The sequence below is a fragment of the Heloderma suspectum genome, chromosome 6 (genome assembly GCF_057233095.1).
Source record: "Heloderma suspectum isolate Gila_16-S chromosome 6, 16-S_ref, whole genome shotgun sequence".
Lineage (NCBI taxonomy): Eukaryota > Metazoa > Chordata > Lepidosauria > Squamata > Helodermatidae > Heloderma > Heloderma suspectum.
Genome location: NC_139463.1, coordinates 112,932,333 through 112,957,578, shown reverse-complemented (window position 1 = coordinate 112,957,578; position 25,246 = coordinate 112,932,333). Strand labels below are relative to the sequence as shown.

General features: G+C 44.4%; 2 protein-coding genes across 3 annotated transcripts; both read left to right on the top strand.

Annotated features, from left to right (window-relative positions):
* Nucleotides 1-3,271: 3,271 nt before the first annotated feature.
* On the top strand, nucleotides 3,272-10,004 carry LOC146342571 (vomeronasal type-2 receptor 26-like). Its single transcript, XM_084807901.1, has 3 exons — nucleotides 3,272-3,559; nucleotides 8,527-9,381; nucleotides 9,957-10,004. Exons 1-3 carry the CDS (start codon nucleotides 3,272-3,274, stop codon nucleotides 10,002-10,004), a joined length of 1,191 nt encoding a protein of 396 aa, XP_084664027.1.
* A 5,864-nt stretch (nucleotides 10,005-15,868) lies between these two features.
* LOC146342570 (vomeronasal type-2 receptor 26-like) lies at nucleotides 15,869-24,154 on the top strand. Of its 2 annotated transcripts, XM_084808603.1 has the most exons (5): nucleotides 15,869-16,005; nucleotides 16,580-16,634; nucleotides 18,802-19,029; nucleotides 19,817-19,943; nucleotides 22,719-24,154. In XM_084808603.1, exons 2-5 carry the CDS (start codon nucleotides 16,602-16,604, stop codon nucleotides 23,618-23,620), a joined length of 1,290 nt encoding a protein of 429 aa, XP_084664729.1. In that variant the 5' UTR covers nucleotides 15,869-16,005; nucleotides 16,580-16,601; the 3' UTR covers nucleotides 23,621-24,154. The 2 variants fall into 2 exon arrangements, with proteins under 2 accessions (XP_084664729.1, XP_084664730.1); XM_084808604.1 differs by lacking the exon at nucleotides 16,580-16,634 and having other exon boundaries at nucleotides 15,929-16,005; nucleotides 22,719-24,148.
* Nucleotides 24,155-25,246: the final 1,092 nt, after the last annotated feature.

The window sequence follows — 25,246 nt, the reverse complement described above, 5'->3', positions numbered from 1 at the left end:
GATTCATCGATCTTACATTCCAGGTTCCTAAACAATATTGTTCTTTACAACATTGGATTTTCTTTTCACCACCACACACATCCACAGCTGAGTGTCCTTTTGGCTTTGGCCCAGCTGCTTCACTCTTTCTGGCGCTACTTGGAAATACCCTCTGCTCTTCCCCAGTAGCATATTGGACACTTTCCAACCATAGGGGCTCATCTTCCGGTGTCATATCTTTTGGCCTTGTGATACGTTCCATGGGGGTTTTTTGGCAAGAATACTGGAGTGGGTTGCCATTTCCTTCTCCAGTGGACCACACTTTGTCAGAACTCTCCGCCATGACCTGTCCATCTTGGGTGGCCCTGCACGGCATAGCTTATGGCATCACTGAGTTACACAAGACCCTTCACCACAACAAGGCAGTGATTCATGAAGGGGCAGTATTGCATACTAGTTATCATTTACCACCTTTTGCTAGTTGGAGGTATATTCAGCTTCAGCATTTTTGGGAGACTACATGTGGTCCATCAGCAATGAATGCTTCAGTGCTTCTTCCATTGTTGAAGGAATTAACGTGCTCCTTATAGAAAGATAGGGACACTATACCTGTTTATAAAAGTCTTTGGAACTTAGTAAACTAGATATTCCCCTTCATGGATCACAGCCTTGTTGTGGTGAAGGGGCTTGCATAACTCAGTGAAGCCATAAGCTATGCTGTGGAAAGAATACACAGAAGAACTATACAGGAAAGATCTGAATGTCCCTGATAGCCATGATAGTGAGGTCACTGAACTTGAGCCGGACATCCTCGAGGGTGAAGTCAAGTGGGCCTTAGGAAGCATTAGTAACAACAAAGCTAGCGGAGATGACAGTATTCCAGCTGAGCTATTTAAAATCCTAAAAGGTGATGCTGTTAAAGTGCTGCATTCAATATGCCAAGAAATTTGGAACACTCAACAGTGGCCACAAGCCTGGAAAAGGTCAGTTTACATCCCAATTCCAAAGAAGGGCAATGCCAAAGTGTGTTCAAACTACCGTACAATTGCGCTCATTTCACATGCCAGCAAGGTGATGCCTCTTGTTGAGGGTGAAAGTAGAGAGTGCAAAAGCTGGTTTGAAACTCAACATTAAAAAAACTAAGTTCATGGCATCTGGCCCCATCACTTCCTGGCATATGGAAGGGGAAGAAATGGAAGCAGTGACAGATTTTACTTCCTTGGGCTCCAAGATCACTGCAGACAGTGACTGTAGCCAGGAAATCAAAATACACTTGCTCCTTGGGAGAAAGCTATGGCAAACCTAGGCTGACAAAGGTTCATATAATCAAGGCAATGGTTTTCCCAGTAGCAACGTATGGCTTTGAGAGCTGGACTATTAGGAAGGCTGAGCGCCGAAGAATTGATGCTTTCGAACTGTGGTGCTGGAGAAGACTCTTACGAGTCCCCTGCACTGCAAGGTGGTCAAATCAGTCAATCCTAAAGCAAATCAACCCTGACTGCTCATTCGAAGGACAGATACTTAAGTTGAAGCTCCAATATTTTGGCCACCTAATGCGAAGAGAAAACTCCCTGGAAAAGACCCTGATGCTGGGAAAGATTGAAGTCAACAGGAGAAGGGGATGGCAGAGGATGAGATGGCTAGATAGCATCACCAATGCAATGAATATGAACTTGCACGCTCCGGGATAGAGCGGAGGACAGGAAGGCCTGGCGTGCTATGGTCCATGGGGTCACGAATAGTCGGACACGACTTAACGACTGAACAACAACAAACTAGATATTCAGAAGGTCAGAGATGAATGGAATAAGGAATTGGAATGTTCTATACTGTCTAATTAGTGGAATGTCGCATTACCATCCTTATATACTATTTCTGTGAACTTAAAACTGAGATTTCATCAATATTAGACACCTCAGAAGCTTGTTAAGAACTAAGAAGATATGGCTATGTCTGCTAGATGTTGGTGATGTAATGAGGGCAATGCCTCATTTAGGCTTATGATGTGGGTCAATCCTGTATTGGTTTATTCTGGTGGGAAGTTATTGCTCATATATATTTTGTCCTTGAAAAATCTGTCATAATAGTGGAGGCACATAAACTTTTCAGCTTCATCCCTCTGATGTGGGGATTGACAGATGGACAGCAAAAGTGGATGCTGAGAGCCCTCACAGCTGCAAAGAGACTTGGAAGGAAAAATGCCCACCACCTTTCACCCAGTGGAATGAAGATCTCACTGCTCCTGCTACATTTAAGGGTATCTGAATAGCTGAAGACTTCTTTACTCTGGCCTTCCTCTGGTTATGCTTTATCAGGCTGGGTTACAACTAAAATTGTGTTGTAGGTTCTGTCCTATGCTGATGTTCATTGTTTTGTGGAACATTTGCTGCTTTTATTATCACAATGATTATTTATTATGAATTTAATCATATGCATTTTAATGTTGTATGCTGCCTTGGGAGGGCTCCTGTCCTGAAAGACAGCCAGAAATATATATTTTTTTTAAAAAAACATCAATAAATTTCTCTTTCAACCATCAAAGTTGTATGGATGCTTATTTAGATATATGGGTTGCTTATATTAACCTAAATATTTAAAATGGGAGTATTACATCCCCCCTTGTGTCTTTGTTTCTCTTTTTCTCTTTTTGCTATATCAAGGGAGATGTTAATGATTACTGTATATTAATATGTGTTATGATATAAATTTCCCCCTTTTCCCCCCTTTTTATTGTTGTCATTATTTATATATATATATATATATATATATATATATATCTGCCCAGAGAGCTTTGGCTATTGGGCAGTATAGAAATGAAATAAATGAATAAATAAATGCTCTGTTGTAAATAAATAAATTAGACTTACACTATCATCATCCAATGTATATTGTGAACGTTGATTCATTGATATTTAAAACACACACACACAACTAAAACAACCCCCCCACACACACACACACCATTCTGAGTTTCCAGAACCCTATAGCAAGAAGACTATATACATATCAGTGAAGGCATCTATACATGTGTTGATCAGCAGTATCCAAAACCCATGCCGGGTCTTGGACTCTTGTTCAGGGATGTGAAATTTCCAGGTTCGTGCGCCAATATTTTCACACATAACCCAAGAATACTGGCATTGTTTGTTATTTGCCTCACCCCCCCACAGGTTCATATATATATATATATATATAGAGAGAGAGAGAGAGAGAGAGAGAGAGACTGAAATGAATGCCCTGACCTGAAGAATATGCAGTGCACTATACACTATGTTGGTTTCATTTCAGGCTAATGACACAGCTCTACCAGCACATCGTGGCCTTGGCATTTGCTGTAAAGGAGATCAATGAAAACCCCCAAATCTTACCAAATGTCAGCATGGGCTTCCACATCTATAATGCCCACTTACGTGCAAACTGGGCCTACCTTGCCTCATTGGAACTTCTCTCTAGACGAGGCAGATTCATCCCAAACTACAAGTGTGATGTTGAGAATATTCCAGTAGCAGTCATTGGGGGACCTAACTATGAATTATGTTTCCACATGGCAACTGTCCTGTCTGTGCACAAGATGCCACAGGTAAGATGTGTGTATGGAGGATATAAGCAACAGGAGGAAAGGCAGAGAAGCATAGAAAGGAGATGAGCAGGAGCAGAAGCAGAAGCAGAAGAGAGGAGGAAACAGAAAGAATTGTAGAATCCTAAAGGAAATAGAGGGTCAGAGCTACTGGAACTAGAGTACTGACTGGAACTAGATACTGACTTATTCAGCTGGACCAAATGATAGTAAGATACTGCTTGAAGAAGAGACCTACATAAAACAGGGGCACATATATTTAGGTTAGTTGGATGTAGAGATGGTGGGGAAATCCGCCACGGACCCCAATGAGGCTGGATTCTAAAGAATCTGACCTCCGGAGTCCATGGCGGAATGGCAGTACTCACCTCCACCTGGCTCTGGAACTATCCGGAGCTAGATCGTCCTTGTGGAGGCTCAAGAAGTACAAAAGAAACACAAGAAGTACAAAAGAAAAAACAGATACGAGTTTAAGACTGCATATTAAAATCAGTACAAACAGAATGTCAGTAAAATCCATCGCTGGTTCCTGGAACAGAACAGTTTTCAGGAGGCACTGGAAGCCACATGGCGCACCCTTCCATAGAAAGGTGGCTGCCACACTGAAGGCTCTTGCCCTTCATGGTTGGCTATTAGAGACACTCTATCTCTAATAGCCAACCCCCACACTACCTGAGGTAGGTTCCTGAGCCCTAGAGAGTTTTAAGTCTTCTTTGGTAGAGGCAGAAAGAGAGAAAAAAAAATTATATAAGGTGACAGTGGAAAAGGCCACAGGAAGGGAAAAGGAAGGGCAGACTATTTTGCCTGTTGTTTCCCACTGCAGTCACAGAAGAGGGTGTTGCCAGCCCGTGACATTTCCCAGTAACCTTCTCAGTCCTATCACTGTGTGGATGATGGGAGGAAAAATCCTCTTGCTGATTGCAGGGGATCACAGCTTCCGTTGCTGAAGAGGAACCAAACAGTGACAAACCAGTACAAAAGGAGAGCTGAGAGTTGGCCTGTAAATGGGAATTTAAAAACAGGTGCACCCAGGGAGTGATGGGAGAAGGAGGAGTAGGCAAAAAGTGACTGAATAGAGGAGAAAGACAAAGAAGGCAACAAGGAGGAAAGAGAGGTGAGTTGCAAAAAGAAAAAAAAAGAAGTCTGCCGTAAGATTCAAAATTCTACTAGCTAATAACGTGAAATGTCTCACCCATGATCTACCCAATGAGGCAGAATTTTTATGACTGAATAATATATATTTTAAAATAAAATGTTTATTTTAAATTCATAAATCATCAGCTGAAGTCATAGCAAGGCACAGCCAAGGGAGCTACGATTAGAGAAATTCATGGAGGATATGGCTAACGATGGTTCCACATTCTGATGGCTATATGCAAACTCCAGTATCAGAGGCAGCATGCCTACACACCAGTTGCTGGGGAACCCAACAGGGAGAGTGCCATCACACTCATGACTTACTTGTGGCTTCCACACAGGCAACTGGGAGCCAATGTGAGAACAGAATGGTGGACTAGATGGAGCTTGTTCTGATCCAGAATGGCTCTCCTTATGTTCTTCATTTCCTATGTTCTTGGTCAGTCCTCCTGGTTAATATACTATTCAGAGATAAAACAACAACAACAACAACAACAAACCCTCCAATTTTAAGGCCAGAGTTAAGGCTATCTCATGTTGGCTCAAGATCCACAAAGCCTGGAATTTAGAGGCTAAGCCTGATGCCTTAACTGATGAGTCCCAGGATTAGTTACGAAGTTATGCAAGGTCTCAAATTGTGCTTGCTTACAAGTTACCCTCCATGCACCCAACCCCCCTCCCCCCGGTCATTCAGGCCCAAATTCATACAGGAGGATGGACCGCCTGGGACGAGCAAAGATATCCCATGTTGCCAAGGCCCTGCATTGCCTAATAAAACATCTGATCTTTACTGTTTCTCTAGAGGAATTCTCCTGTGGGTTGACCTATTCCAGTTTGTTGCTAGCATCAGTAGCTGACAAGATGGTTTGAACAGTGTGAATGACTGAATAGGGCTAGATAGTAGATTCTCAAAACCATCTTAATGCATGTGCACAGAATGTGAACAAGCATTCAGTGTAATGTGTGAATATTCCCTTGTTTGAGACACAATCCTTGCCGGTCCTTTTCCCACCATGCAAGTTGTAAGAGCAAGTATTGGGGCCCTGGCAATGCCTTTCTGCATTCAGAAAGGTGGCATGAAGCCCAGATCCTTCTGCTTCACTCACCTGTGCATTCCATCGCCACCTCTGCCAAATTCTCTGAGCGTCAAACTGCATGTTGCTTTACCTTCAGTTTTGTTTGTCTTTTTTTTTTCTGTAAAGTAGGCTCATGGGATCTCAAATGGGTCTGGGCTGTGCAGAGGTGAACCCTTTGGTATAAGTCTTCAATTAACATGACAACCAGATGTTTTGTTTTCATTTTGGTCATGTACATTGGAGATTTGGCAAGCCTTCTCCAGATTAGGATAACAGTGGGGGTGGGAGCACAGGATTAATTTACCCCTACCTCCGATGCTAAGTTCCCAAATTGCGTAGTAACACACAGTCCCACTGAACAAAAATAGCATTGCAGATAGAAGCCCTCTGTAATAGCATTCCTCTGAAAACTTGCAGTATTGGCCGTTTTCTAGCTTCAGAGAGAAACTGAACATCCTCAACATAACTTTGTCAGCAGCTTCTGTCACAGGCTTTTGTGGCTTTCTAGTAGGGCTGTGCATGGACCCCCTGATCTGACTCAGAAGCTACTTCAGGGCTTCCGAGGTGGGCCCAATTCACCCATTTTTTTTTTTTTTAAAGTCACCCGTGATAGGCTACGTGACGATTTACGTAGCCTATCATGGCTGACTTTACAAATCTAGCCATGATAGGCTACGTTAATCGTCACGTAGCCTATCACGGGGGCGTTTTTTTTTCCTTTTATTGCAATGGCAGTGGCAGCAGCCGGTCAAAAGACCGGCTGCCACTCCCGTCCCACACGAACACCCGCCGAACCGCCGGCCGGACCCGCCACCGGGAGGGACATTCAGCGAAGGTAAGTCCCGTCCCGGGGGGGGGGGTGCGGGGTGTGGGTGGGTGCGGAGGATTTCTCCCCGAAACTTGTTCGGGGGGCCAAACACGTTGGCGCTCGGCCCCCCGAAGTTTCGGGGAGAAATTCTCTGCCATCCCTAGTCACAGCTTTGAATAAAAAGGAAAATGTCACAATTTTCAGCACCTTTTTACTTGCTGTACCTGTGGCAATTTGTATTGGATCCATGGGAAATGTTGAACAATTGTAGGCCTCATTTGATAGATCATAGTTTGCATTTTTATTAACAGTAGATATTCAAGGCCTATAATGGTAGAACTTCTTTTTTTCTTCCTGTGACTCACCTTAACTAAAGGGGGGAAGAAGATATGTGCCCAAAGGCAGACTTTATTCCATCTGAATAAAAGATGGGATCTGGATTAGGGATGGACGAAAGGGACTTACCTTGTCCTGCAGCTTGCTTCGCGGTGGGGGGGAGGCACTTTGCTTCTCCCCCCGAAGTTCAGGTGAGGTGGCGGGAGGCGCCCTGGCTCACCCGGCCGAAATTCAGGCCGGGGGGGAGGCGCCTCATCCCTCGCTGGCGAAACTCAGGCCGGGTAGGAGCGCCCCGTCTACCCAGCCACGAAAAAAAAAGTAAACACACACACACACACACCCATGATAGGCTACGTAACGATTTACGTAGCCTATCATGGCTAGATTTCCAAAGTCAGCCATGATAGGTTATGTAAATCGTCACGTACCCTATCATGGGTGACTTTGAAAAAAAAAAAAAAGCACGTACGCAAATGGCAGCTCCCATGGGGCCCACCATTTGCGTTCCTTATTTTGGCACGTCTAGTCTACGTAAAGATTTACGTAGACTATAGCAAAAATAAGGGCAACGCAAATAGCGTTCCCCATGGGCGCCGCCATTTGCGTACGTGCTTTTTTTTTTTTCACAGTCACCCATGATAAGCTACATGACGATTTACGTAGCCTATCATGGCTGACTTTGGAAATCTAGCCGTGATAGGCTACGTAAATCGTTACGTAGCCTATCATGGGTGTGTGTGTGTTTTACTTTCCTTTTTCTTTTTCAATGGCGGTGGCGGCAGCTGGTCGGGAGACCGGCTGCCGCCCCCGCCCCCAATGAAACGTCGCCAAACCGCCGCCAGGACCTGCCGCTGAGAGGGACATTCGCCAAAGGCAAGTCCCATCCCGGAAGGGGGCGGGGGCCGGCGGAGAATTTCCGCAACACTTTCAGGGGGCCGAATGTGTCAGCGCTCGGCCTCCCGAAGATTCATGGAGAAATTCTCCACCAACCCTAATCTGGATTAGAATATAGGGGTGGATGAACCACCCTGCACCCACCCTGCATGCCACTTGCTGGACTGTTGCCACTTACCTGCCCCTTTTTGGCTCCCTGAATGAGCTGTTGGGCAGTCCATGCGTACTTGGCATGCGGAGAGAAGCATGTGGCCACCCAATCCCTCAGTGAGCTGCCATTTTGCATAAAAATGGCACTTGTTTTACAGAAAACACCTTTTACACAAATGGTGGTCATATATTGGCCATTTATGTAAGATTACATGTGTAAATTGACCATTTGCACCTGTCAACTTGTGTAAATGGCCAATTTATGGCTGCCATTTACATACAAGAACTTTTCCATAAAACAGTGAGCCACCATTTTTAGACAAAATGGCAGCTCGCTGAGGGGTCAGGCAGCCATGTGCCACTCACTGGGCAGCCACAGACCACATGGCAGCTCATCCAGGGAGCTGATCAGGGGCGGGTAAGTGGTGTCAGTCCATGGACTGGGGTCCAAGAGTCTAAGTGGTGGGGGATGCTGCCCCCCCCAGACTCCTACAAGCTCTCTATTAAAATGTAGTTAGTGTTTGATATTGATTTCCTCCTCCTCCTTCCCTATTATATATTATCTTTAGCTCATCTATGGCTCTTTACCTCTGAGGAATAATAACATCCAAACAGATTTCTTCCACTGGTTGTTCCCAGATGGAGCTCATCAATATGATGGGATTCTCCAGTTACTCCTGCATTTCAGATGGACATGGATAGGGGTACTTCATCAGCATGATGATAATTCTGAGAAATTTGTACAGAATGTTCTTCCTACATTCGTCCAGAAAGGTATTTGCTTTGATTTTGTAGAAACTCTCCCCAAACTAAAATCTTCCAGTGAGTTGGCTGAAATGTTAGAGGAAGGTTCAGAAACAAGCAGAATTATTTTGTCAAGCACTGCCAATGTTGCGGTTGTTCATGGTGAAATTAATACAATTATGACAATGAGAATGCTACCCAAGGTTGCAGAATTAGAGGATATACCAATGAAGACAAAAATATGGATTATGACAGCACAGATGGATTTCACTTCATTACCCTTTCAAAGGAGTTGGGACATAGAGTTATTTAATGGTGCTATAACCTTCGCAATTCACTCAAAGGATCTTCTAAGGTTCCGGGAATTCCTTCAGATGAGAAACCCTACCATGGAAAAAGAAGATGGTTTTATCAGGATTTTCTGGGAAGAGGCATTTAACTGTGCTTTCCCCCATCCTACTTTAGACAAGGAAGCTGGGGAATTCTGCACTGGGAAGGAAAAGCTGGAGACTCTTCCTGGATCTGTTTTTGAAATGGGCATGACTGGCCACAGTTACAGCATCTACAATGCCATCCATGCTGTGGCACATGCCTTGAAACCCATGCATTCATCCAAATTCAAACACAGAGCCATGGTGGATGGTGTAAATTGGAAACTTTTGAATAAACAGCCCTGGCAGGTAACATCCTTATCTGATTGATAAAGAAAAGTTAAGTGTATCTATGGGTGCAACAATGAGTCCTTGATTGCACAGGAAGATTTCTCTCTATAGGCTGGAGACACTGGGTGGGCAGTCCTGCAACTATGGTTCTGTCAGTGAAACAGAGTCCCACACAAAAATGGTGGGCTTTTCTGCATACAAAAAGGACTCCCTAAGTTTACAGAAATATTATAGGCTTCAAAATTAAAACAATAAAAAAGCAAATTAAGAAGACAGTGATTATGCTCTGTAGTTTCCAGGAGCCACTTGATGTTGAATGCAACTGAGCATCAGTTGAAGAAAAATATTGAAAGTGGGCATGTGGGGATTGGCCTTGAATCTGCTAACCTTTCTGTTGTGGGGGGCATTAGGATTGCAGGGCTTAATTCTATGAGGTTGAAAAACCAACAACATTTCTGTCAGACATAACTGAATTCATAGTTGGCTTTATCCCTGGATAGGAAGGGACTAGCCACTGTGATCCATGGTCTGTAATCTCACCATTAGATGACTATAATATGCTCTATTTGAGGTTGCACTTGTGTCTGGTTTAGAAGCTGCAGCTAGTGCAGAATGCAGCAGATGCTCAGAAGACTACCTAGATTTATGCCTGAGTGAGAAGAAGTGCACTGGCTGCTTATGTTCAAGGTTTTGATGTTGACATGTAAAGCCCTAATGTCTTGGGACCAGAATACCTAGCTCACTGCCTTCTCCCATATATACCAAGTCAACCCCTGATATCATCTGAAGAGGCTTTACTAGTTGTTCCACCATCACTTGACATCACCGGGGCATTCTCAGTGGTGGCACCTACCTCTCCCACATGTGGTTTGAGAGACAGAAATTTTAAAATGTTAGACACCTCTTGAAAACACACTTCTTCACATAGGCTTTCCCTGATGTGTGAGGGACTTACTACCTTGTTTTATTGTTATGGTGCTTTTAATTAATGATGTTTTTAATTCAGTATAGTTTGGGAACCATCCCATGGCCAGTGGACACAGTCTAGAGGGCCATGGGATGTTTTGGTTTTTTGGAACCAAGGTTGAGCCAGGGCTCCGACCTCAGTTCCCAGAAATTGTGCGACCAGCTCCCACCCCACTCCCTTGTACTCAGCATGGTTATCTCCATGCCAGCAATGTCCCGACGCTCACAAAAGGAGTGCAGAGATGGGGGGAAGGGGGCGGTCCAAGGGGCAGGGAGGGGTGGAGACCACAGAAACTGTGTTATGCAGCTTCCTATGTGCTGTGTGGCCTCCCCCCTCCTGCTCTGAAGCTCCCTGGCTAGATGGGCCAAACTGCCTGTCCAGCCAAAAATGCAGGGTGACTGGAGCATGGAGGCAAGGATCGCCTCCGTGCTCCAGCCACCCAACACTGAATAGTCATCAACCTTCAAGTCCAGAGGCTGACTACTATCTCCATAGCATTGTGCCCTGAATTTTATCTGCTTTTTAATCGGGTTTTTATATTGTGTTTTGTTTTATTCTGTTTTTGTTTTAAATTTTAGTGAACAAACAAGCTGCTCACTTTTAGATTCTTTTTTCCTTATTGCTGTTTTTTATTACTGTTTTTATTGTATTCCTACTGTTCTATTGTGTTTTTTTAATCACTCTTAATATTGTATTGGTTTTATGTGTTTATTGCTGTGTTATAGACCCAGTGGGTCTCCTTCCAATGTTAATGCAATTCTTTTCTGACAGTCCCACTTAATGCTAACATTGGATGCAAGACACATTTGCAAGACACTCCTTCAATTTCAAGGATTCCAATTCCACAATTCCACAAGCACATTTCCATATACTTTATGTCATGATCCCACCAAGCTTGCAGGACTGATCACACAATAAATTAAGGCTAATTGCAGCATGGTGCCCATTCAAATTTCCAGTTCAATACTGTAATGCAGGACTGAAAGTCCCTGTAGAAAAGACATGTTCTTTTTTGGCTCAGGATACCTCATAGTTTCAGTGAAATGCTGCTAAACGATGGGCACACCCCATGCTCAGAACACCGTCTGCCACAGAAACAAGTTAGTGGGGCCAACATTGCCATACCCCTGTTATGTGTGGCCTCCATGCATGATTCTTATCCCACTGCCCCCAATTACAAATGGAAGTGTTCTTTGTTGAGTGAAAAGACTAAGGGTTTCACTTGTTTTTCTTTGGCATGGAGATTTTCTTTTTTCTTTTTGATTTTCTTTTCAGAACCTCTCCACCATTATAAAAAATGCCATTATCATACATACTAATATAATGATTTAAGATGTTGAGCTATGTAGGCAAAACAGAGCTACTGAGAAACGAGATGGAGAATTAGCATATTTGGAAGAAGCTCAAGTTTGCAGAAGTATCAGAAATACGTAGAAAAAAATCTAATAGGAAAAATCCCCCAAACAGTTCAATGACAACTCAGCATGCTCAGGGCCCATGGAATGCTGGATGTCTGCTGGGGTGAAGCAGGGATGTAATGGAGTACTGTGAAAGAAGGCAGGGCTGGCTGGCAGGCACAGACAGGCACAAAAAGCAGGAGCACCCTACACTGAAACACTGTGTTGCAAGTCCCATGCCATATGAATAATGCCAAATTACACATTCAGTATTTAGAACAAAAAAGGGTTCTTACCTGTAGTTGACTTATAAATGACTTGAAGTTTTCCAGTTTTTTTCTCTCTAACTCTTCATACTCTAAGGTTTGAAGTATCATCTCACACCCGTCTAGCTCTTTCACAAATCTTGCTTCCACACTAGACTTTTTTTCATATGGGAATGGGATGTGCCTGATGGGAAAGTAATTAATTTTTTAACCCACTTCTCTAGAGAAGTAAGGCTCGCAGAAACTGTAGTTGTGTGCACTGGTGTACACGTGCAGACCCAGTTTTATATATTTCACAGTTTGCACAGAAAACAGTTCACATTTGAACCCTCTGTTCTTCCACACGCATTTCCAGTCAGTGATTGTGAAGTGGTCTCATGTAGGGATGTTGGAAAACTCCACAGTGGAACCAAATGAGTTCGTCTTTTCATGAATCCGACCCACAGATTCCGCTTCAGACCAGCTTTTCCCTTGTTGGGTGAATTCTGTGGGCATGCGGACCACTTTTCTAACTTTACCAAATTTTGTGTAAATGTCATCATAGAAAAATATGCAAAAATTGTAACAAAAACAGCCAAAAAAGTGCATTTGACCCATAGGCTAAAACATGAAAATACACATTTCAGGAGAATTTGTGCATTCACATGTGGAAATTTGCACAACTAAGCATTTGAACAAGTTCAGAAGCAAAAAAAAATTATTCTGGCAATGGGTGGACAACAGAATGAAAGGCACGTGACAATCCATGAAACACAGATGGAATGGACTTTACACAATCTATACATCCCTAGTCTCATGCAATCACCGTACAGGTCTGGAAGGAATTTCCCATATCTCACAAAAACCTCAACCAAGCCAGTCATCTAGCCATATAGGCTTCCATAGTACCTTCACATTTAGATGTGTCACCAAATTTCACTGTAGACACAATACTACTTTTGCTGCAGTTTCCCACGGGTATTCTAATGTGAAACAATTAGGGATGTACAAAAGTCACTTACCTTTTCGCAGCTTGGATTTGCGGTGGGGGGGAGGCATTCCGTCCCTCCCCCCGGAATCCTCCCTGGGTCATCTCTGCTCCAGTTCCGGCCATGGCCAGCTGCTGTGGAGCCGTTTGCACTGCTGCTCTTTCCGTGATAGGCTACGTAAGTATTTATGTAGCCTATCACGGCAAAGGCAGCTACGCAAATGGCGTTCTGGCCGCCATTTGCGTGGCTGCCTTTGCCGTGATAGGCTACGTAAATACTTACATAGCCTATCACGGAAAGAGCAGTGGCGCAAACGGCGTAGCGGCCGCCGTTTCTGCCCCTACCTTTGCTGTGATAGGCTACTTAAATACTTATGTAGCCTATCATGGCAGCCTGGCAGGACGCAAATGGCGGCCGCTACGGTGGCCGCCATTTGCATCCGCAGCAGCCGGCCGAGGGACCAGCTGCCAGTGCCACCGGAGCTGCCGCCAGAGCTGCCACCGCCAGAACATCCGCCCCAGGAAAGCTTCGTCCCAGGGGGGATTGCATTCGGTCTCACTGAAATCCGTGGCAGAATTCTCCACCATCCCTAGAAACAATAGATTAGCAGTCCTATAGTTTATCTTACACGCACAATTTCTTAACTGGTTTCCACAAAGGGCTATATAAATGTACATGCCCCTGTCCCAAACACATTTTGACCTTGCTGGTCTTCATCAGTGGGAAAATTATGTGAACACTAATTATAGCCCTTATTGCAACTAACTTTTCATGGTATTAAATTTCTTACATGGAACCTGTAAAATAAAAATACATAGATTTAGAAATATCTGGGGTGATATTGCTTGCTCAAGTAGTCAAATAGCTATAAGGGTGCAATCCAATCTAGATAGATGACAGCCTCTGAACTCGAAGGCAACCTCCTATCCAAAGCAAGGCAGGGGAAGCACAGGGGGATCATTCCCTCCATGTCTCTCCTGCCCTGCTATTTCTGCTAGACAGCCGGTTTCGGCTGTCTAGCTGTGTGTGGGGGGGGTGTTAGCAGGAGAGGAGGCAGCTGTATGACACATTGGATATGTCATACAGGCAGGTTCGCTCTCCCTGCCCCGGAACTCCCCCAGCCCCACCCCTCTCCAGCTGCTCCACGCTCCTTTTCTGAGGAAGGAGGATGGGGCTTCTCTGCACTGCCTGCGAGGCAGCTCAGACATGGGGGGAGGTCGGTTCCCAGAAAACAGCATATCCTATGGCGGTCTAGCCATTGTCTAGTGGCCATAGGCTTGCTCCCTAAGTCAATTTAAAAAAACACACCTATTTACCAGTAAATATTTTTTTTATCTTTGCAGATTCTGCGCTTCTCATCATGTGGTTAGTTGTTGTTGTTGTTCAGTCGTTCAGTCGTGTCCGACTCTTCGTGACCCCATGGACCATAGCACGCCAGGCCTTCCTGTCCTGCGCTCTCTCCCGGAGCGTGCTCAAGTTCATATTCATTGCATCCGTGATGCTATCTAGCCATCTCATCCTCTGCCGTCCCCTTCTCCTTTTGCCTTCAGTCTTTCCCATCATCAGGGTCTTTTCCAGGGAGTTTTCTCCTCGCATTAGGTGGCCAAAATATTGGAGCTTCAGCTTCATTATCTGTCCTTCCAATGAGCACTCAGGGTTGATTTCCTTTAGGATTGACTGATTTGACCTCCTTGCAGTCCAGGGGACTCTTAAGAGTCTTCTCCAGCACCACAGTTCGAAAGCATCAATTCTTCGGCGCTCAGCCTTGCTTATAGTCCAGCTCTCACAGCCATACATTACTACTGGGAAAACCATAGCTTTGATTAGACGGACCTTTGTCAGAAAGGTGATGTCTCTGCTTCTTACTATGCTGTCTAGGTTGGCCATAGCTTTCCTCCCAAGGAGCAAGCGTCTTTTAATTTCATGGCTACAGTCACCATCTGCGGTGATCTTGGAGCCCAAGAAAGTAAAATCTGTCACTGCTTCCATTTCTTCCCCTTCTATATGCCAGGAAGTGATGGGGCCAGATGCCATGATCTTAGTTTTTTTAATGTTGAGTTTCAAACCAGCTTTTGCACTCTCCTCTTTCACCCTCAACAAGAGGCTCTTTAGATCCTCTTTGCTTTCTGCCATTAGGGTGGTATCGTCTGCATATCGGAGGTTGTTGATAATTCTCCCAGCAATCTTAATTCCGACCTCTGATTCATCCAACCCGGCATTTCTCATGATGTACTCTGCATATACAATAAAAAGGGGAAGAAGAACATTTCTTCCCGCAACCTAAAACATGTAGAAAGATAAAACAGCCTAATATAAATGCACAATTAATCATGCCACAATAACACCCCCCCCCCAACACTAACGGCCCAGAGACCATCCCACAAGCTAAAAATATTCAGGCACTCTTACCAAGGATGATAAGTTCCTTCTGTTTACAGTAACCAATTACGATACCATAAAAACTAAGCAGTGCTAGGGATGTAGGAATCCTTTACCTGGCTCTGCGCAGGGACATCTGCGGTGGGGGGGGAGGCACTCTGTCCCTCCCCCCAGAATCTTCGATGGGAGGGAGGCGCTCCGTCCCTCCCCCCGGAATCCTGCCCGGCTGGCTCCGCTCCACAGCCAAGCTGTGGAGCCGCTGGCCGGCTCCGGCCGCCCTCAGCCAGACATCTGGCCGCTGGACAGCCCTGCAGGGACACAAATGGTGGCTGTCGTAGCCACCGCCATTTGCGCCCCTGTATTGATCTGTGATAGGCTACATAAATATTTACGTAGCCTATCATGGCAGGGGGGAAAAAAAAACAGCGTATGCAAATGGCAATAGCCACTGCCATTTGCGTATGCCGGGTTCCCCCCCCTGCCATGATAGGCTACATAAATACTTACGTAGCCTATCACAGCCTCCGCAGGGACACAAATGGCATCCCTGCGTTAGCTGTGATACACTATGTAAGTATTTACGTAGCCTATCATGGCTAGGAAGAGGAGGAAGCAAATGGCAGCCAGGACCGACGCCATTCGCAAAGCAGCGCGGACGGGAACAGGTAAGTCCTCCGTTTCGCATGCCTTTCATGTGGTGGGGGCGGCGGGGACTTCGTCCCATGCGCCTGTCGTGAGGTGGGGGGCGGGGGCTTCATTCCACGACAGATTTTGGGGGGCCGAATGCACTGGCATTCGGCCTCACCAAGATCCATAGTGGAATTCTCTGACATCCCTAAGCAGGGCTATTATGAACTGGTTTTTTAAAAAAAATAATTCTGACACTGTGGCCAACTCCCATATAAGTCTTGGACACTGTACATAGAAATTTGCTATTGTAAACTGGGTAGGGATGTACGGATCCCCTTACCTGGGGTCTGTGGGGGGGTCCGCAGGTGGGGGGAGGTGATCTGGTCCTCCCCCCGGAAACGTCCCCAGGCGGCTCTGCTCTGCGGGGGAGCCTGCGGAGCCGCCGGCTGGCTCTGGCCTCTGCCGGACTTCCAGCCATGGCCAGTCTGCAGACGCAAATGGCGTCCACTATGCCATTTGTTTCCCTGCTCTTTGCCGTGATAGGCTATGTAAATATTTATGTAGTCAATCATGGCCAACAGCTACGCCGGACTCCATTTTGTTCCATAGCCCAGCAGCAGATGGCTGCGGAATGAAGACGGCGACCTGGACCAGCTGCCGCCAGGTAGGTTCCGTCCCCGGGGGGATTTCAGGGGGGGTAGTCCGTTCCGCCACAGACTCCGGGGAACTGGATTCCAAAGAATCCGGCCTCATTGGAGTCCGTGGCTGGTTTCTCCGCCATCCCTAAACCTGGGTTACTATATATAAGGCCTAATTAGAGCTCAGTACACTATCAACTTGGCCTGGAAAGAGTATCTGCATTTATCTAATGCTGGATGAGTTGCTCCTGAGGTCTAGAAGCCAAAAATGAGGTCTTAAAGCCATATATATTCCATTTTCCATATAGCATATAAAAAAGAATTGTTGTTTAAAAAGAGCTGAAAGTTAATTATTCTAAAACTTATATAAAAAATAGTAGAACTCCATCCCCCAAAATACAACATAAACAAAACAGAATAAACAATGACAAGTACAATATAAATCTCCTTAAAAAGCCAACGTAAAGGTAGTTACAGATATGGCATCCAATTGCATTCTTCATTTAGGGCTTCATCACATCAGGCCTTTTATCCAGCAACTTACTGGGGCTTCTGGATTTTCTGCAGGATTAAGGTTGGCTCCTTACATAGACTGACATGTGCTGTTTTTTTCAGGACTGTCTTTCTCAGCAGGACTGCCAAGTTCTCGGCAGGTTCTATATGTTTAATTTTACAGCCACTAGATGGTGCTATGGTTATTGTGCAACTGCACGATTTCACATAACCATTAAAGTGGATTTTCATTTATTGCTCTATTATCTCTGACATTTTAAAGCAGAAAAAAGGTCAAAAACCCCTGGAGGTTGTCAAGGTTGTATAAAAGATCTGCAAACTTCTGTAAGTCAACCATCACGACCATGCAATAAAAGCCTAATGTAGAAATGCCCTTAGTCCATAGGGCAATATAATCTTGAAGGTATATATCCAGAATAGTTTCCTCCTTCTCAGTTGGTGGTGTGGCCTGGTCCCACATCTTTGAATCCTTTCAATAATCCAAAACTGCAGACCATTTTCATCATTCCCCACATCGGTGAAGTGTTTCACCATAGAGGGCTGAAGTCCCCTTGAGCTCTTGTGTTCACATGTCCTTATTCTGACAGCTCTGATGGTCATGCCAAAAATAAAATATTGCATGGACATTTGACAGCATAAATAACTCATTTGGTTTTACAGTTTACAAATTCCTTAATGTAATGGTATCTATTACTTCAGTTCCCACACACACTACAGTGGCCACATGGATAATTTCCAGTAATCTTCTCACCACCTATACTAGAAAGTACGAGAGGTGGGGAGCCTTTAAAGTACGGCAAAGCAGTACATCTCTCAGTTTACATGCCTGTTTGAATGCAAACACAGGGTTACCTCTATATCATGGAATTTCTGCCAACAGATGCCAGTATTTGCAAATAACAGTTCTGATTTGTGCTGTGAGTCCATCATACAGTAGGTCAGGGGTACTACAGATCTATCCTGATTAGTTTGATGTTTTTTGGGCTCTAGTAGCATCCTCCTGTCCAAATCCTTAGCTTTATAGAATGCTTTTTTCAAGAGCCTGGAGGGAGAGCCCCTTCACTTAAGTTGTTCCAAGAAGATATTGGTCTGTTTGCAGAAATCCTTCTAGTAGCTGCATTTTCTACACAATCTGATCAATAGGAAAGATGATGAATTCTTTTTTTTAAATAGCCAGGATGCTGGAAGCAATCACAAGCCAATAATGAATTGGGCTAATTGGCACCCGTCACTTTCCTGTATACTGCTAATGTATTGTTTTAAAATGAAATATTATATTAATATTTGTTATATATTTGGAATATGTTTGTATACACAATTTTCTTAAAAAGTATTTTGTTTTTTGGTTTAGGAGTGGTTTAGGACAGAACTGTTCTGTTGGTGGTATTCTAATGTGAACCACTTAAGGATAATAATATTCTAACCTAGCAAAAAATGCAGAAGTATTATAATAAAATAAAGAAAGAATAGAATATTCTTTTATATGAAGGAGATGTGGTCTTACTAGTGTGGAAATATTTAATGCATTTTGGTTATGTTCCATGATAAGAATCTATTTCATCTCCAGTACAAATGAAATTAAATATCACACGGGCTATGAATTACCATCAGACGTCTGTTGTATTTTGTTCAAAATGCAGTTTAATCTGATGAAATTGCCTGTTTCCCCTTCCAAAATAGATCCACCACTTTCTGAGAAACGTCTCATTTAACAACAGTGCTGGGGAAGAAGTTTCCTTTGACCAAAATGGGGAATTAGTAGCTGGATTTGATATTATCAACTGGGTCACATTCCTCAACCAGTCTTTTCATAGAATAAAAGTTGGAATGGTGAACCCACAGGCTCCCCCACAGAAGAGCTTCACCATTCATGATGATGCCATTACTTGGCCCAGAAGGTTCAACCAGGTAAGGGCCATTTCACAATGTACCCAGATTAGTGTTGTTCTGAAACCTCCTCCCATTTCCCAAATGTTTTCTTCCTGCTCAAAAGAGACTGTTATTTTTCTGCCTTATTCCCAAGGCACTTCAGAGTGCCTTTTTTGTGGTGTTTTTGATCTTACACTATCATTGAGAGGTAGCCAATGGTGCTGTGGTGGGTTTTCCCTCTTTCCGTTGCACGTTTCTCCATTACTCTGTTCACACATCCAGATCTGGAAATCCCCATAGGCCAAATAAGTTCATGATGTCCTCCCTTGGGCTTTAAATAAAGCATGGGCACCATGCAGAGCCAACCACCAGATTATTATACAATGAAAGGCAAGAAATTATTTGCGTGGCTGCCTTTAAATACTTACGTAGCCTATCACGGCTGACTGCAAGGACACAAATGGCAGCCACTACGACGGCCGCCATTTGCGGCCACAGCAGCCCGGCTGCCGCCAGAACTCCGGCTGCGGACGGCCCCCCACCGCGGATGCCCCTGTGCGGAGCCAGGAAAGGGATTCATACATCCCTATGAGACTGTCAATATATTTTCCAAGATCTTAATCACAAAAACAGTGTTACACTGGAGTAACAGCAGAGGTTCCAATACTGCAACTAGTATTGGCAATTGTTACATAAAGAGTTATCTCTGAAAATAAAGCCATTATGCCATGTTAGCATCATTCAATGCATTTGTTATCTGTAGGTGTATAGTTAGGCCAGGGAGATGCCAGCTTCCAAACTATTCTTTTCTTTCATTTATGGGCAGACACAGCCCCTTTCTCTATGTAATGAGAACTGCCATTTAGGTTATAGTAGGGCCAAGAAAGAAGGGGAGCCGTTTTGCTGCTACGATTGCCTGCCATGTCCAGAAGGGAAGATTTCAAACCAGAAAGGTAAGAGATGTACTCTATGTTTATATTGTATCAAGAATGATGCACTATGTGTATAAATTTTTTGAAGTTGGTGGACTGAACCCCAGAGACTCACACAGACTCTGCTTTCCAAACTCTGCCTTCCAAGTGTTATTCAATCAAAGTTTTATTCACAGAAAGCCTTTCCACTGGGCTCTCTCAGGCCGTAGCCTCCCTCTCCTCACACCAGAAGCAGTGGGTGATGTTCTTAATTACTTCCTAGTTCCTCCCAAGAAGCACATTGCACTCAGGCTGAATCCTGCAGCTTTTTCATATTGTTACGCCACTTTTCTTTTGAGAAATAAACTACAGAAACCGAAGTAATCATAAAACAAAAAGTAGAAACTTCATTTGCAAAACGGGCACTCAAGCTGAAGCTGGGATATATGTCCACTTTTCTTGGTTAGAAAAACTCCCCCCCCCCCAAGTCCCGCTGTTTCTGGGGAAACAATCTCTTCAGATTTCAGCCCAACAGGAAGGAGAGGGGAGATTTTGCACTATGTGTACAGGTTTGTTTGTTTGTTTATTAAGTTGGTGGACTTTATCCCAGAGATGCATCCAGACCACTGTGGCTGCTATAACTTTTGGCTTTTCTTGCTGAGGGGCAAGACGAGCGAGTGAGCGAGCGCCTGTGTCTTGACTTCCCAAAGTGGGAGTTGAGTGGGAATTTAGGAGTGATGAGTGTGGAATTACTTGCTGCTGGAGACGGACCACCCTGGGCCACTTCTGACTTTAAGCCTTCTTGGGGAAGTACTTGGTAGCTGTTCTCAAATTCTTTCTGAAGACCCAGAATGCCCCCTAAAGCCCCCACACACACACACACACATACACATACACTTTTTCTATCAGACATACACATTTGGCAGGCACAGCATCCATGGTCCAAATACTTAAAAACCACAGCAGCACTCACATGGTCTCCAAATCACCTTCTCCCCAGGTGATACCAGCTGCTAGTAGGGAAAGTGATTGATGGCTGAACTGGATCTCATTCCCGCCTTGGCGGGCGAGGGGCATGCAAGGAAGGTTTACAATGCCTATCTACTTGGCAGTAAACCTCATCTATTTCAATGTATCTTACCCCTGGGTAAGTGTTAAGTGTTAACAGATTGCAGTCAAAGGCTGCATTCCTATATACACATGGGAGTAAGCTGCAGTGAACTCAAAGAGGCTTACTTTTGAGTAGGTTTGCATAGGATCACACTTTTAAATACATTGACTTGAATGAAGGAGACAGTTTGAGGAAACTAAGTTGACAATGGCTCTATCCATTGGGTAATGTCTTCCCCGCCGCCCTAATCGTTTCATTTTGAAATTTTGACCATTAAAAAAAAAACTATATCTGCATCAATAAAATGAGTTACACAGCTGAAAATGAAGAACATGGTTAGCGGGGCATGATGATTTGGCTGAGGGGATGGGGAAATGCTAGAAAATGCTGGAAGGGAGAGGTAGGGGGTGCTGAAATTTTAACAGTCTTGAAGTTTTTCCCCCTTTCCAATATCAGCCTGACTTTTTGGTTCGAGTCAGACAAACATAAGGAAAGTGATTGCTTATAATGATTCCTCTAGCAATACAGTAAGTCTCATAAGGCAATAAAGGACTAGGAACTTTGCTGGTCTCAAGCATTCCATCCTCCCCATTTGTGTGTGTGTGTGGGGGGGATTCAAAGTATGGGTGCATGGTGGGTAGTGATGTATGAACCCCCCTACTATCCAGTCTGTAGTAGTCCATGGAGGAGCAATCCAGGCCACTTGGGGCCCTGTGGAATCTTCCGGAGCCCAGCCACGTCCACTGGAGTTGGTGGACCAGCTCTCTGGCTCCCTATACAACACAATATGCTAATGGTGGCTGCCATTTGGCTATCAAGAGAAAAAAAAATACAGCTGTAAATGGCATATTGTACACCATTAGCAGCCATAAAGCACTGACTTTCACAGAAATACAGCTGTAAACAGCTGCAACGTAGGTCAAAGTCAGTGCTTTACAGCTGCAAGTGGCATATAATAAGACATTAACGCTGAACTTCTCCCCACCGTAGGCTAATGGCAGCCACCATTAACATATTGAGTCATATAAGGAGCCGGAGAGCTGCTTAGAGGGAACTCCTCCAGATCCGGAGATAAGTGTAGCCAGTCCACCGTGGACTCCGGAGGTCAGAATCTCTGGAATCCAGCCTCATTTGTGTCCATGGAGGAATTCTCCAGCATTCCTAGTGGAGGGTACATTGTACACTAGCACAATTTGTTATATTGCAAACATTATCACTGATCACAGGGCATTTCTTTTAATGGCTCAGATTTAGCTTACCATTTCCTGTGTTTTGGGAGTTTGAAGCAACATGAGATAGCCTTTCAAACCAGCAGGTTTTTGATCAATTAATAAATTTGTCAGATGGCTGATTTAAAAAGAAGGAGAATGCTGTAAAAAGTGAAACTGACTGATATGTCCTACCAATAAGAGGATACTGCCCAATATTACCACTGGGTTGAAGAAAGTGGTGGTGGTGGTGTCAGTATGTCTAGAGATAATGGCAATAGTATTAATCCTATCCAGGGGTTCAAGCCATCTTTATTGATGGAGATTAGCTTCCTTTGAGATTGGGCCCAAGGCCTGCATTGCTCCTGGATCATAACTGAATATGATTTCTTGTAAAAATAATGACTTGAGAAGAGTACAGACATGGCTTTCAGAGTCATTTCTAGCAGAAACAATATACAGGGTTTTCAAGTACATATTTTTCTTTCCTTTTTTTAGACATGGATGACTGTTTTGAATGCCCTGGAGATCAGTATCCAAACAATAACAAGGATGGGTGTGTTCCAAAAGAAATAAACTTTTTGTCTTATGGAGAGCCGTTGGGGATCATCTTAGCCACTTTTTCCCTCTCCTTTGCTTCCATCACAGCCTTGGTGCTTGGAATCTTCATGAAGCACAAAGAGACTCCCATAGTCAAAGCCAACAACAGGAACCTCAGCTACACACTCCTCATCTCCCTTCTGCTCTCCTTCATTTGTACTTTCTTATTTATTGGCCACCCTGAAAAGGTGGCATGCCTCTTTCGACAAACTGCTTTTGGCATGATTTTTTCACTGGCAGTTTCTTGCATATTGGCCAAAACCACCATTGTGGTTCTAGCTTTCATGGCCACCAAGCCAGGGTCCAGTGTGAGAAAATGGGTGGGGAAACGTTTGGCTAACTATATTGTCCTTTCATGCTCCCTTATTCAAGCAATCATTTGCAGTGCTTGGCTGGTAATCTCGCCCCCATTTCCAGACTTTGACATGCACTCCATGGCGAGAGAAATTGTACTGGAATGCAATGAAGGTTCAACTGTCATGTTTTACTCTGTCCTGGGCTTTATGAGTTTCCTGGCCATTGTCTGCTTCACTGTAGCTTTCCTGGCCAGGAAATTACCAGACAGTTTTAATGAAGCCAAATTTATCACCTTCAGCATGTTAGCCTTCTGCAGTGTGTGGGTGTCCTTTGTTCCCACCTACTTGAGTACCAAGGGGAAATATATAGTGGTTGTGGAAATCTTCTCCATGTTGGCTTCCAGTGCTGGGTTACTTGGTTGCATCTTCTTCCCAAAATGTTACATCATTTTGTGGAAACCAGAGTTGAACAGCAGAGGATATGTAATAACCCGAAATAATTAAACAACAGACAATTCTATCTGTATTTAACTGCATGTGATTAGAGATAGTGGGTTGGATCCAACTGGACCCTTGCATGCACAGCCAGTTCTGCTGGGTCCCAGTCTGTGCACACCCAACTCCACTGGCCCCAGTCCGTGTGGCTCTGATGTAGTGCTTCCAGTGGCAAAACCAGAATCGAGCACAAACACTTGTTTCCAGAGGGGGCACAACCCGGCTCTTCCGGAAATGAGTCTTTGCACTTGTTTTGCTGCTTGACCCCTGGAGCACTGCTCTACACTGTAGAGGCCTTGCATGGACTGGGGCCTGCAAGGCTGGGTTTATGCAGACTGGGCTGGCAGGGCTGGCTGCATGTGCAAGACCCCAATTGGATATGCCCGGTGGGGCTGAATGAATTGAAGTTATTAGTCTATAGCACAAAGGCCATTACAAAATGCGATACTATATCAAATGTGATAATACAAAAATATAAAATATGGCAATGCAGAATACCAATACAAGCAACCAAACAGAAATACACCTTTACAAAAGGTCCAGAACAGGTTGTTGTTGTTGTTGTTGTTAACATTTCTACACCACCCCATAGCTGAAGCTGTCTGGATGGTTTACATAAGTTAAAACATTAAATACAATATCAAAAGTTTAAAGCCATTTACATTAAAGCACAGAGACAATATACACAAACAGCATATAATTAAAAACAACTTTGAACAGTTAGTCATAAGTAAAGACACATCCAGGACCTATTAAAACTCATCAAGTGCTGCCAAATGCCTGGGAAAAGAGATATGTCTTAACCTGGCACCGAGAAGATAATAATGTTGGCACCATGCTGTTCTCATCAGGGACCTTGTTCCACAGATGGGGGGCCACCACTGAGAAGGCCCTCCCCCTTGTTGCTGCCTTCCGAGCTTCCCTTGGTGGAGGCACTTGGAGGAGAACCATATATGTAGAGTATTGAATGTTGAATGTTCATGTTGAATGTAGAGTATGGTTAGGTTCATTTCAGGACAGGCGTGTCATCACATATTGTGGTTCCAAGCCATGTAAAGGAGATTATCTCCTTTACAGTCAACTACAGCCATCTTCAAAAAAATTGTGACAGATTTTCTGTGTTGCTGCTGCAATAGTAGTGACCTTATTTGTAATTAAAGTACTACAATCTGCCAACAAGTCAAAGATAATGTCAGCTGGGGGACATCCTTCTCTTATTTTCAAAAGGTCTATGACGAGTCCAAGGTTCCTTATATAGGGGACAATATAACAGGTAATGCACTACATCTTCTACTTCTCCAGTACCACAGATACACAGCAGTTGTGCGGGGGGGGGGGGCTTTATACTTTCCTCCCAAATATGCTGAGGGCATTGTTTGAAAATGAAGGGCAGCAAATGTTAACTCCTGGTAGGGATGTTGGACAATTCCACCACGGACGCCAGTGAGGCCGGATTGTTTAGAATCCGGCCCCCCGGAGTCTGTGGCGGAATGGGACAATCCCTCCCGCCACCCCACAGAATCCCCCCAGGACGGAGACTACCTGGCGGTGGATGCAACGGAGGATGCGCTGGTGGCTCCGGCTTGTCTCCTGGCTGCTGCCAGGCTGCTGCGACCGCAAATGGCGGCCATCGGA

Bases quoted from the DNA above. Each gene is read 5' to 3' on its own strand.
- LOC146342571 (XM_084807901.1), top strand. From the start codon at position 3,272: ATGACACAGCTCTACCAGCACATCGTGGCCTTGGCATTTGCTGTAAAG. The intron at 3,560-8,526 runs GTAAGATGTGTG...TATTATCTTTAG, and splicing joins CTGTGCACAAGATGCCACAG to CTCATCTATGGCTCTTTACC. The intron at 9,382-9,956 runs GTAACATCCTTA...TGTCTGGTTTAG, and splicing joins TGAATAAACAGCCCTGGCAG to AAGCTGCAGCTAGTGCAGAA.
- LOC146342570 (XM_084808603.1), top strand. From the start codon at position 16,602: ATGAAGACGGCGACCTGGACCAGCTGCCGCCAG. The intron at 16,635-18,801 runs GTAGGTTCCGTC...CTTCCAAAATAG, and splicing joins CCTGGACCAGCTGCCGCCAG to ATCCACCACTTTCTGAGAAA. The intron at 19,944-22,718 runs GTAAGAGATGTA...TCCTTTTTTTAG, and splicing joins GAAGATTTCAAACCAGAAAG to ACATGGATGACTGTTTTGAA.